The sequence below is a fragment of the Lagopus leucura genome, unplaced genomic scaffold, assembly GCF_019238085.1.
Source record: "Lagopus leucura isolate 7727_CA_CO unplaced genomic scaffold, USGS_WTPT01 Super-Scaffold_100014, whole genome shotgun sequence".
Classification (NCBI taxonomy): Eukaryota; Metazoa; Chordata; class Aves; order Galliformes; family Phasianidae; genus Lagopus; species Lagopus leucura.
Genome location: NW_024962268.1, coordinates 13,437,447 through 13,451,332, shown reverse-complemented (window position 1 = coordinate 13,451,332; position 13,886 = coordinate 13,437,447). Strand labels below are relative to the sequence as shown.

The 13,886-nt window shown below is 39.3% G+C and overlaps 1 protein-coding gene across 2 annotated transcripts in view; it reads left to right on the top strand.

Annotated features, from left to right (window-relative positions):
- GHR (growth hormone receptor) overlaps nucleotides 1–3,556 on the top strand; it is a 130,648-nt gene extending 127,092 nt beyond the window's left edge. For both annotated transcript variants that reach the window (XM_042875102.1, XM_042875103.1), the window contains exons 9-10: nucleotides 412–481; nucleotides 758–3,556. In XM_042875102.1, coding sequence (XP_042731036.1) covers nucleotides 412–481; nucleotides 758–1,720 — 1,033 coding nt within the window. In that variant the 3' untranslated portion in view covers nucleotides 1,721–3,556. The remainder of the gene's footprint in view (nucleotides 1–411; nucleotides 482–757) is intronic.
- Nucleotides 3,557–13,886: the final 10,330 nt, after the last annotated feature.

The following is a 13,886-nucleotide window of genomic DNA, read 5'->3' as shown; positions in this document are numbered from 1 at the left end:
CCTGTTTAAATTAATTGGGCTCATGCAAGAACTACTTTATCCCTTAAAAAAAAAAAAAAAAAAAAAAAAAACCTTTGGGAAAACATAAAAAGGGAAACAATTGGCAATGCTCTAGGAGTTTATTCTCCTTATATAAAGCATTAAAATAATTGAATGGAGTCAGAGTGGACTTCAGCATAAATTTACGTGATTCCAACAAGGCAGGCTACAAAAAACTGGGGTTTGTTTTGTTTTGCTTTAGTTTGAAATGTGTGAAAAAAATATTCTTTTCCTTAGCACAATTTTAAGCTGAATCTTCAAACATTTCAATTTTGAAGCAAAGAAGTCTAAGTGCGATATAAAGCTTTCTTTTTTGTAGCCTCCTCAAAAAGGACTGCTGTAAATTAAAAACAATCATTTATTTTTTTCCAGGCTAAAAATGCTGATTTTTCCTCCTGTACCAGTTCCAAAGATTAAAGGGATTGACCCAGATCTCTTGAAGGTAATGTTGCATTCTGATATGTATAGTAGGAATCACTGTAGTAGTGGCAGGCTACAACTGCTATCAAAGACAGAACAATTTTCTATGAAGAAATTACATCTTCTAGCAATGTGTGGGGAGATGCAATAGAACAACTTTTCATAAAATATGAAAACAACAAAAAAAACCTTCTTGTAATTATTATATCAGCTCCAGTTAGCTTTCCGTAAGTTTGCATTATTAGAAGCACAAATATTTTTATTCTTTCTTATACATCTGTTTTTTCTTGTTTTATAGAAAGGAAAGCTAGATGAAGTGAACTCCATCTTAGCCAGCCATGACAACTACAAGACACAGCTATACAATGATGACTTGTGGGTTGAGTTTATTGAATTAGACATAGATGACTCCGATGAAAAGAACAGAGTCTCAGATACTGACAGGCTCCTGAGTGATGATCATCTGAAATCACACAGTTGCTTGGGAGCAAAGGATGATGATTCTGGACGTGCCAGTTGTTGTGAACCAGATATTCCAGAGACAGACTTCAGTGCAAGTGACACATGTGATGCCATCTCTGACATTGATCAGTTCAAGAAGGTAACAGAAAAGGAAGGGGATCTCTTGTGCCTTCATAGGAAAGATGATGATGAGGCACTTCGAAGTCTTGCCAACACAGATACCCAACAGCCACCTACTAGTACTCAGTCTGAAAGCAGAGAGTCATGGCCTCCTTTTGCAGAGAGCACTGACTCAGCTAGTCCATCAGTCCAAACTCAGCTAAGTAACCAGAATTCTCTGACAAACACTGACTTCTATGCTCAAGTGAGTGATATTACTCCAGCTGGAAGTGTTGTACTTTCTCCAGGGCAGAAATCCAAGGTGGGGAGAGCGCAATGCGAAGGCTGCACAGAACAAAACTTCACCATGGACAATGCCTATTTCTGCGAGGCAGATGTGAAAAAATGTATTGCTGTGATTTCCCAGGAAGAGGATGAGTCACGTGTTCAGGAGCAAAGCTGTAATGAGGACACTTACTTCACCACAGAAAGCCTTACCACTACTGGTATCAGTCTTGGAGCTTCAATGGCAGAAACCCCAAGTATGGAAATGCCTGTCCCAGACTACACTTCTATTCATATAGTTCACTCTCCACAAGGCCTTGTGCTCAATGCAACTGCACTGCCTGTGCCAGAGAAAGAATTTAACATGTCTTGCGGCTATGTGAGCACAGACCAGCTGAACAAAATCATGCCGTAGCAATTCTTTGACTAGATGTGTGCAGTATTTCACAGCAGAGGGTCAGCTTGGGCTTTTGTGCTGAAACCAAAATGAAGTCTAAACATTTGTTGTGGTTCTTAAAAGTTTATCTCAAATGTTGAAGCATAAAATATTCATCATAATATTCCTCTTGTTCTGTAAATATTATCTATGAATTTGTCTTGAGACTGCTTAACTAGCCGTGACTGTCTTGTTCTTGTGGGTGTTGATTTTTGTGATACTAAACATTGAAATGACTATGTTTAATGTACAGTAAATCACGCTTTTTGTAAAGCTAAAAATCAGGTGGTCTAAAATCTGAGAATTTAGTAAAATCGTGCAGTTGACAGAGATCTTTCTATCAATAATTGGGAACTGAGCATGAGGGTGAAAAAATCCACAGAAGTAGTTTGAAAAAAGCATCTATTTTGATCCATATAAATTAATAAAATATATTTTAATACTTCAGGCACAAAAGCGTAGATGTTTTATATTACACTACATGATGTAGTTTAATTACAATGGCCCATCCAAGGAATGTAAGAGCTGCAGTCTTGAAAAAAAGTTTTCTGTTTCATAAAAGTTTTGTTTGCAGCAAAAATTAAAGATAGATTTTACAGAGCCATTTTATACCTCTAAAGAAATCTGTTGAGAAATTTTGAAATATTTTAGGAGCTTAGAGTGATTGATCCTATTGCTTTCTTATGGTAACTAGTATAGAAATAGACATGAAATTTAAAGTTTTTGTAGAAAACTTTAAACTATACAAAATATTTGGACAAAAATTTCTGTTATTCATCAAATTCTGGTTAATGATAATATACTTTTTTAAAGCAAGATTTCAGTGACCACAGTATTAAGGAGTATGGAAGTACACTTTCACTGAAAATTTGTGAAAACACATGAATAAGCTCTGGTGATTTAGTAGCATAATCTTTTCATATTTGACCAACTTCTGAAGCCCTCCGATGGACAAAGCTACCACAGCAGTTATTAGACTAACACATGAAGTATTGATTAAGAAAATAAGGACTTCAGGATTTGGCCAGCGGTTGATTTTTTAAGCTATAAATAGATTTAAAGTCTTCAGTGGAACACAGGAATTTAATACAGTGTTGTTAAAAAGGATTTGTCCTCTTTGCCTACAGTATCTCCTCTGACTGCGCTAGGCAGACTTAGGAAAGAAAAGTTATGAGAAAACCAAAACCAAGTGGGAAAGTTCTCTTTATTTTTAAGTATATAAAGAACTTGACAGAGCTTTGCAATGAGTTTTTATTGCTTCAGAAGATACCTTACTAGACTATAGCTCCATCACAGCAGGGTTCTTCTGATAAAGCAAATGGGGATGTTCATTGCCTTTCTCTGACATGAACACAAGTGTATGACGTGCCGTGAATGCAGATCTTGCTCATGATGTCTCCCACTGAACTCACTGATGCTCTCTTTGTGACCAAGGGCTACAGGACTGAGCCCAACTATTGGGTGGGATTTTTACGTTTAGAACGTACTTATGGTAAATGTGCATTAGGTATTCTGCTAATTTGCTGCTATATTTTTCTAACAGCTACATTATTTAGTTTCATATAAAATTTCATAGATGATAGACACTAATGCAAGTAAAGCCTATGTGTGTTCGGAAGAAGTTTCTTACTCTGTTTCTATTGCAAAAAATAGTTAAATACCTCAATCAAACTCAGAATGTTGTTTTGGTACTTTACTGGTCACACAAGCCATTATTCGCCGGTCAGAAGATGTGTCTTTCAGTTTCTATTTAACTTTCCTTATGTCAGTGTTTTGTTTGTTTTCCTCAAAGTTTAATAAATGTATTGTCTTTGATCTGTCCTGACAGAATGTGTTTTATTGCAGATAATTCAGTGATTGTGGAGAACAGAGATTCTGCTAGGAGAAATCGAGTATTTCTTCCTGAGTCAAGAAGAATACAGCCTTCCTTTGAACACAAGCTATACCTGCTGGCATTGGTGTTTTCACTTACTGATATTTATTTAGTTAAAAATAGAACGACGTACCTAAATTTGTAGAAGGAGATAGGACATGCTGTGCCCAGCACTGGCCCAGACTGTGTTACTAATTCAGCAGACCTTTGGCTGGCGCAGCCTGTGATTGCAGATAAATAAACCACATTAGTTTGAGATTCACACCTACAATTCAATCCACAAATCAGGTTCTGACAGTCCTCCGTACTTTCTTACAATTATACTTTAAACCTATCAGTAAATGAACTCTGAAATGTCAGAAATGCAATCTAGTCTGTCTATAAAAAATGTCATACCTCGGATGTTTTCTAGTGTGCACCTTGGTCATTTATTACTGCCTGTGTTCTCTATACATGGGTAGAGAGGGAGCTTTTGGAATCCAGCTGGACGTGACTAAATCCTTGTCTCCCCAGGCAGTCAGGGTATGATTCAATTCCCCGTACATAGAAGTCCAGTGCCACTTCTGGGACTCCAGGAAAAACAGCAACAGGTCTTATGTAGATTCTGCTTCATCTGAAAGCCTGACTGATGATAAATTTGGCAGCTGAATTGATCCTTAGTGGAAGAGAACAGGTTAGGGAATGTAAATATCTGTGTCAGGTGTGTGTAAGTTACCACTATGGCCAGCAGTCTAAAGAGCTACCTATCTGGTCAGGTTTGGCATCTGCTTTAGGAGAGTTGGTTGGGACTCTTCAGACCAGAGTAGAAGCATGGACATTTTGCAGAAACAAAATTATATTAGTTAATTGAAGTGTCTTAATGCTGAGCTGAATTTCATCTCACCTGGACCCTTTGATGAGAAGGGAAAAGAAAGCTATTTCTATTTTCTTAGGATTTGTGCTGCTTGTATAAACTCAGTACAAATTAACTGTCCTTATGAGTGAATGTGCTTGCTTGTATCTTCTTGAAGAATTAACCTTCAGAAGGGTTAAGCCTTTTTTAAGTCTCTATAATTGTTTAAGCTCCACTGGGAGTCTGGGGATTCACAGTTGGGGAATCTTAAAGTAAGAAATGGGAATAAGTACAGTAGTTCTCTGCTGTCATAAGGGGAAGTCCAGCTATGACATTTTTGGTTCTTTCAGCAATTGCTTTTAAATTATTTGATCCAACCTGAATATATTCATGGAAGGAGAATATTAAAAGCTATATTCTGTTAATTAGTGAGTTAAACTAATTGAGCAAAATTCTGAGTGAACACCACAGAGGATACACAGGACCACATGGCCAAGAGCAAAGGAAGAAGGAACTACAGTGATCTTCCTACAGGAATATTTTTGATCAAAACAGTTTTCTTGAGAAGCTCATCCTTGTGGGCAAGATGAGGGACAGAGGGACGTGCAGCTGAAGGTAGGTGCATTTGCAGGGAAGTAGTGTAACAAACTCTCTTGGTGGCAGCTACCATCCATCAGTTTAAGAGGACTATGGAAAGCTATCTTGAGCTCCTTCCTGTCTCCATCAGCAGCTCAAGTTTAATGACTAACGACTGTCGGTTGTGTGCACAGTGCACTTGTTCTGAAGACGAGTCCAGATGGTGGACTTGCAGCTGCCTATGAACTCTGTGTTTTGTACTGGCAATTTGCTGTTTTCATATGGAACACAGTAACCTGTTATTAAGGTACAAGGCACTTGCATAGCAGCCTATTTGTTTGCTTTCACCTTTTCCCTGAAGTGGGGCAAAAATTGTATCTGTTTCTGCCTTTTGGTGTCATCAAAAAGCACACTTCATCGTGAAGGAGTTTGATTTTGAATCAGTTTTCTGCATCAAGGTTTCCAAATTACAGTTACAAAAAACTGAATATTTATACAATTTTTTGTTAAGGCATAATTTTGTGAAAAAACAGCTTACAATTCTCTTGCTTACTACTTGAGTTGAAATGTTTTTCCTAATCCTCTATGCAGGAGGCAAGATCAGTAGGTTAAATAGGTGTGAGGTGTTATATAAGCTTTCACTGTTATTATTAACGATTCACGTTTATGATTGCAGTCTATGTTGGGTGCACCACTGTTGTTCTCAGCTCAGTACCACCTCTTAAGAGCACAGGAATAGAAAAATAACAAAATGTTGTAAGTCCAGTAGATGGCACAGAAGGCTAGCTTACTGAGCAGGAACCTCACCTGTAGTTCAGGTGGAAAATGAAAGTATTGCCACTGGAGAGAGAGAGGTCAGGCAGCATGGGAAGCCTAAGGGAACCAGACGCCCTGTGTAAAGAAGTATCCCACAGGGTGCTGGGTTAACTAACCTGAGAAAAAAAGACAGAAAATGCTTAAAGTATGGCAGTGTTTTTTATTTCTTTTGATTGTTTGTTTTAAATTAAAAAAGCAAAGCAAACTCTGTTTTGGAGAAGGATTACTATGAAAGATTACGATGTCATTACACGTTTCCTTATTGTAATTGAGAACATCCTTGTTTGCACGTACGGTGCAAATTGGTACTAAATAGTTTCCTTAGCCAACTGACTTTTAGAAGATACTACTGGATGTATATTTATATTGGAAATCTCTGTTAAAATCTAATCTAAATGTTCAAAGTCTGTTTTCTTTTGTTATCATTAATTGCACATACAGTCAGTGCTTTAGCAACTCTAGAAATCATGCCAAACAGAAGCGAGATATACCTGAAATCGATTTCCATTATTTGTGCATCACATAACAACTGTCATTATTTACTGAGTAAGCATGTCATCACTTCCTCAACTCAGGGCCATAAGAGAAAATGTTCAAAAGAGATGGAAGTGGAAGAATATCAGTGATATTTAAGACTCTGGCCAAGCAGACCAATAGCCAAAGGAATACAGCAACGGTAACAAGTTGTAGGTGGAGCTGTATGAGTGGTGCGGATGACAACACTGTTGTCAGTATTTGTAATGAAAAGCAGATGCAGCTATTAAAATCAATGCATCTTGTGAATTAACACAAATGTTTTATAGGTTTATTTTTTTTTTTTCCTACAGACTTTAGCAGTTTTTTCACATTATAAGAGTTTTTATGTCCTAATATATGAAATTTATCACACTAATGTTATATACGCTTACTGAAAATCAGAAATCAGAGGATCCTTCCACATCGTGCTGCAAATTATGAGGGAACATAAAATTACTTTTTCCCAGTTGGAAAGAATGGAAGTCTGCAGAAGGCTTATCTTTAGGGAGTAGAATTAAAAGCAAAGTTGAAGAGATGACAGCAATCTACTCTCCACTCACAAATCCTATAAATGAAGCTTCCACTGCAATCATTGCTCCCGTTTTGAGCTTAAGGAAGTGAAATATGTTTGCTAAGAGACACCTCAGGACAATGCATGCCAGGAATCTGATTCCTTGCACTCTTTCTTCAGTAGTAAAACTAACAACATACATTTCACATGTTTCTCCATTCCTGTTTTATATTATAGAACACAGAATGGCATGGGTTGGAAGAGACCTTAATGCCCATGGCATTCCAACCCCTCTGCCATGGACAAGGCTGCCTCCCATCAGATCAGGCTGCCCGGGGCCCCATCCAACCTGGCCTTAGTGCCTCCAGGGATGGAGCATCCACAGCTTCTCTGAGCAGTCTGTGCCAGTGCCTCACCACCCTCTGAGTAAAAAATTTCCTCCTAACGTCTGACCTAAATCTCCCCTCCTTTAGTTTTAAGTCTTTCTGTCATGTCCTTTTACTTTCAGAATGTGTAATAAGTGGGTCTCCATCCTGCTTATAAGCTCCCACCAAGTACTGGAAGGCTGTAATGAGGACTCCACAGAGCCTTTTCTTCTGCTGGCTGAAGCAGTCCATCTCTCTCAGCTTGTCTTAATAGTAGAGGTGCTCTAGCCCTCTGGTCATCTTTGTGGCTCCACTCTAGACCTGCTCTAAAAGCTCCAAATCTTGTGCTGGGAGCCCCAGACCTGGATGAAGTACTACAGTCACCTCCGCCCTTTGGCCACCCCTCTATTAATGCAGTGAAGGATAGATCTGGGCTGCCAGCACACATGGCTGGCTTCCTTCGACCTTTACATCCACCAGAACCCCAAGTGCTTTTCCTCAGAGTTGCAATCAGTATGTTCCCAGCCTCTACACATACCCGGGATTCTTCAACCCAAGTGCTAAAGACTGCATGTGGCCCTGTTGCATCTCATTAGGTTCTCATGGGCCCATTTTTCAATTTTGTCCAGGTCCCTTTCAATGGAATACCTTCCTTCTGTTAGATCAACTATACACCGCTCAGCTTAGTGCCACTAGCAAACTTTCTGAGGGTGCAGTCAATCTCATGTCCAGGTCACTGATGAAGATGTTGAATAGCACTGCTTCAAAGACAGACCCTCTGTGGATACTATTCATCACCAATCTCTGTCTGGATTTAGAGCCATTGAACACAATATTGTGTCTCCTCAAGGCTGAGAGGTAGCTTAGCTTCTTCCTTTTCAGGAACACGAGGCAGAGCTGTCAGTCTGCTCATGTCACTGTGAAATATCACTTATCAATTTCTCTGTCTGAAATCTAAATATTACACTGCCTGATGATTTCCTCACACAACATGGCCACCTGCTCAAAAAGTTCATCAAGTTGGGCACATTTGCACCCATGACACCTCCCTCTGCCATCAGGCCCTTGAAGGACTTCCAGATTCTGGAGTCCCTCAAAACCGAAGGCCTGGGCAGCTCAGTTGCTCACCAGGAACCCTCTCTGAGTGCATGCATCAGCCTGGAAAGGTTGTGGCTCCCCAGCCTGGGTTTCCACCACAGTCTGACAGTTGTGGCAGGTGGTCACCATGTTTGTTTCAACAGAGTGCATCTTCATACTGCTCTCAGAAGGGAGAAAGAGTGGGCTGCCTGCTGGATGCTGGCTGTACTCCTTCCTGAAGCTTTACAATATTATATCAGAAAGACATGAAGTATAGAACCATACAGAGTTCTATACTTCTCCATACTGAGAAATTAAAATCTCTGATCTATTTCACAGCAGCTATTCCTGTAGCACGTACAGTGCTGCAATCTTGAGTTACAAACAAAAGAAATAGCAACTTTGCCCTTCCAAATGGAAAAATTCTTCAGGAACTGATTCTGTGAGCCAACTAAATGTACTTTCCTTGGAAGAGTAAGGCACAAGTCTGGAAAATTACCAAAGACAGCATGATTCCTTGCAAAACTGTGTTATGCAAAGAGTGGGTCCAGCCCTTCAAAAACAGTCTGAGTGCCGAGTATTTGCTACCCAGAATTGTCAGAATTGTTATCAGCATTCCAACCTCCATCTGTAGTCTAGCAATGTGGGATTCCAAAAGCTAAGTTATTGCCTATGTTTTGGAAATCTCTCATGACTTTTTTGTGTTTTTTTGTGTTTTGGGTTTTTTTTGTTTTGTTTTGTTTTGTTTTTGTTTTTTGTTGTTTATAGAATCAGGAAGATTAGCTGGTGCCTTGAAGTGCCATGAAAGCTTCTCAGTGAAATTGCTTGAGCCAAATACGTTCTAACAAAAAAATGCGAAGCTCTAGAGAAGTATGTAATCCAATGCAATTAGATTTGTTATCACAGTGTACTTAAAAATGCAACATTTTTTTGAAGTGTAGTAGTTGTCAGACTCCAAGAGACCAGCCAGTGACCTATTTTATGGAAAGCTCTAGGGGTAAAACATCTGTTGCTTCTGTAGTGTAAATAACAACTGTGTAGTTTCTTCCTGTTAATTAGTTTAATAAACTTAAAAAAAAAAAAAAAAAAAAAAAGAAAAAAGAAAAAAGAAAGCCATGGTATAAATCAATGCTTTCAGTCCTGCTTGGTTGATGTTCGAGACTTTTAAAACAAAAATATTGTTCTGACAAGCTAAATAACTGTAAAGGTCTCTTAGGCTTTAATGACATATAAGGGGCTTTTTTTCCCTTGGAAACAGCACGTACCAGCCTGTCTGCAGAAAATGCTGGAACATGTTGTCTACCTTCAATCCCACATGGCTAAATATCTTATTAAACATTATGCTGCAAACAAACATGGGCTATTCCAGACTAAGATTTGCAGACAGCATGATACAGTGAGTTGGATTTCCATCCACAGTCGCAGTCAGTTAGAAAGTTAGCGCAGACTATAGACATTTTTAAGTCAAGCATGTGGAACCACTAACACTAGTGTGTGTTTGTATCTTTTCATCTGACCCCTATGAGTCCTCCTGGAGGCACCTAAATCAAGGCAGCTACAGAGATACGGAATGGTATACACTTTAGAAATTTTCGATTTCCTGTTTACCAGTCATAATGGAACTTGACGGAAAGCACAGAGCTGTGTGAGGGGAGGGTCGAGCTGAGTGTTAGGAAAAGGTTCTGCATTAGAGGGTGGTGGGCACTGGACCAGGCTGCCTGAGGCAGAGATCACAGCACCAAGCCGTTCAAGAAGCATTTGGACATACCTCAGACATAGCACTTGGTCATATCTCAGACATGGTGTTTGGACTTTGTGTAGTCTTGTGCGGAGACAGGATCTGTGATGTATTTACAAATGGATATTCAACATCACCTTATTGCAAATATAAGAGACGTCTACAGAGTTAAATTTTTGGATTTCATTCTTCATTGCCTGTCTTCCTGTGAATGTAATCTATAAAGTAAAACAACCTCTAAATAATTAACATTAGAAACAAACTGTACAGTACTGTGTGGTTTACTGTGTTTTAAAATCTCACTACTCAGGACTGTTTTGTTTTTTTTTTTTATCTTTATCTTTGTGGTAGTTGTGATTGTGCAAGAACAATAGAAAGTGAATAATAAATTTCATGAAAATTGGTATGTGAAGCAGAGGTGAATTGGAAAGTACAAGTAGCTCTGAGTTCACTGGGAGATGACAGGAATTCCACTTTCCCCATCAATACCTGCCATGATGACACACCTGGAATCCCAAGTGTAATCCACAACTACTAGAGCACAGTAGTTTCTCCACTTGCACCTATCTGAGCTGCAGATCTTCTGTGCACAAAAAACATTTTCATCACTTTGACTATGTCTATATTCCAGTGGACAGCGGTCCTCAGATATTCTGATCACATTGTTCCTTACAGACAGCTGTTGTTAACATGACTGGTAAGATGTTATTTCTCTGGACATGGTCAGACCTAAGGGCCCTGCATGCCCCCATGACTTCTATCTATGACGCAGGCAGAAATAGTTTTGAGGACAGCATCAACAAGCACTGAAGATGTAACATCTTTCCTCTCTATCACAAATTAAGTCACACTATCTGAGCATGCTGTGACATAATTAGCATTTCTGAAAGCAAGTCCACTTATTCTGGCATGCAGATATGGCTGAGTTGTTTCTATCTAAATGAAACAGTTTGTTTTAAAAATATCCAGTTCAAGCCATGATATAATCATGGATTAAGGATATTCCGAACTGAATTTGGCAAGTTATGAGCAACTCAGTCTGGCTTTGAAGCTGGCCCTGCTTGGAGAAGAGGTCTGAACTCGGTAAGATCTGGAAGTCCCTTCCAAACAAAATTATTATGTGAAGCTTAGCAAATATTCTCTCACTCAGCATTACTAACCCTGAAGCCTTGTTATGATAATTTTAGTGACAAAATAGTTAATGTTTTGCTGTGAAGCTTTCAGACTCTAGCTAATTACCCTATTATAACAAGAGTTACATTTACTGATATGAACCTCCTGCCTCCACAGTTTGTTTCCATGGTAAGGCAGAATATCAAGCAGAATACATACATGGCCTTAACAAGCAGGATTAAAAAACCACTGGCATGTCCTGGTCATCAATTTAGCATTAGTGTGGAAAACAAGTAATTTTTACCTGACGAGGTAAGAAGGAGCTGGAGGAGGAGTTGTTCAGCTCCCCCTGGGAAAAGGGCTTGGTTGCCTCTGATTTTCTGGAAATGTTATTCAATGACATTATAATTGTCTACTTTGCAGGCTTCACTACATGCTGCCACACTTATACATGTATCTTGGACAGCTTTCTCAGAAGCTCTTTGTGGTAATTTCCCACAGAAAAAGGAGTGATACAGAGAGTATCACTGCTTGGTCGACTGAGTTATAGGCACATCATCAATACTTAGAAATGGAGATAATGGGAACCAATTGCTCTCCGTCACTCACAGAGATGGTGCGCTGACTTCATCACAAGTCAATTTGCCGTTATTCAAAGGAATATTCACACATGAACTTCCTGTTCAGCTAATGTTAATGCCAGTGTGAGGAGACATTTGAAAAAATAATTCAAACGTCACAGAGAATAAAGTCAGGTCCTTGACAGGTGCACCTCTGAGGTGTTCAGGTTCTGTTTTGTTCATTTTGTGAGGTGCCAAGCAAAGGCACTGCCTTCAGGCTGATGTCAAGGGAACATGAGGATGTGCAGCACACTCCTGACAACATTTCCCCCGGCACCCCGCAATCAAAGGGGGCTGAAGGGACCCCGAGGTCAGCAGCAGGGTGTTCCACCACCGAGAGGTTTTCCCGCCTTTGAGGGTGTGTGCTGCTCCTCCTCAGCCCACTGAGGGGTAGGGGTGCACAGGGTGGGGCGAGGCTCGGCCCCTCACAGGTACCCGCAGCATCTGCCTTCGCTCTGTGCTTCTGCCAAGCAAAAGGCCTTGCCTTGAGCGTGCTGCACTCTGGAGCCTGTGAGAGGATCTCATTTTGACGCAGGCAGGGGCTATTAGCAAACTACAAGTCAGAAAAGCAAACGCCACTGCAAGCTGGTGGACACCGTTGGCTGGGACTGCAGCAGTTGGTTCCGCTGTCTTCTTACGTTGTGGTGAGACTTCTGCAAAATCAAGTGTTTTAAATGGCAGAGGGTCTTCCAAGAGTGAGCAATGAAGCAAGGTCAGCACCAGTGCTGGCGCTGGTCCTCAAGATGGGTGGAGCTCAGCAAAACAGTGAGAGGATTTGGAGTGCCTGCTACAGAGTAATCGCTTTATTCAGTTCAAATGTGCTGCTGAAAAATCAGGAGAGCCTCTTGAGCATTTTTGGTTATATATAGTTTTCAGTGTTAAATGAAACAAAAAAGAAACCTTAAATTCCAAAATGAGGTCATCGTAAGCAATACTTAGAAAATGATTGTAAGAGATGAGGAGGTGGAGAGTAAATAATGGCGTCAGTTTTGTGGCAGTTGAAAACACGCATTAAATCTTTAGCCTACCTCCAAATAAATGTAGTTCAAAATAGAAGTGGGAGGCTTAAGAAAAATGCCTTTGGAGAACATAACATGTAAAAATAATTACACCAAAAGTGATGAGTTTTCCTGCTGGAAAAATACAACATTAAAAATACAGCATATTACTTTTAATGTATTCTTTCTGTTCAGCAGGAGTTATATTCCCAGTGGCATCATTGCTAATGCTGCCAAATGCTTAGCACGTCCTGTCTTCTACATAAACAAATGATGCCATGGAATATGAAAACACAAATAAAACAGCATGCAGCATGGCAGCTCCCTGAGCTTCCATCCTCAGTCAATATTCAGATGTTGAAACAATTTCATAAGCACGGCATGGAACAGTGATAGAGAAATGGGTAAAACAGTGCCCACGATAAGGACTGGAAAGATTACAGCTTAGCATTTACATTGTACATGTCGATTATCAAATAAAACATGTAATTGTTTGTCAAAATTGAATGTCCTAAAAAATTATTCGAAACTCAATTTGAATAATTCATTACATTGTAATAAAAATTACAGGCCATTAAGATTACCAGCTTTGAAGAAAATTACCAGTATCTTAGAAGTATTGATTCTTAAAAATGACTGTTTTTTAAAGAATAGTTTTTAGTGTTATGTAGTGAATTCACATTAGTCCCTCTAATGCTAATTAGAGGAAACAGGGGACACGAGAAAACTCTATTAAACACACAGAACGATTTCTACTATCTTACTGCTTTTCTAAAGATGTTGCACATACATAAAGACCTGGAAATATTCAGTTTGGTTCTTGCTCAGTTGATCGTTTACATGTATATTTCAGCATAACTTCATTATAAGTACATGGATGTCGAAATGTCTTCAGATTCTGGGTAGCACACACTTTCTGTCTTCCGGATCAGCTCCCTCATTTCATCTTTACTTTACTCCATGTAACAAAGACAGTTTATACATTCCTATGCAGAACTGATGATTTGGTCCAGAATATATGCTTTATCTGCATTGGAATTATTATTTGATGAAGCCCGATGTTCTAAGACACTTGAAATATTTTTATAAACATTCCTATCTTTTCTTTCA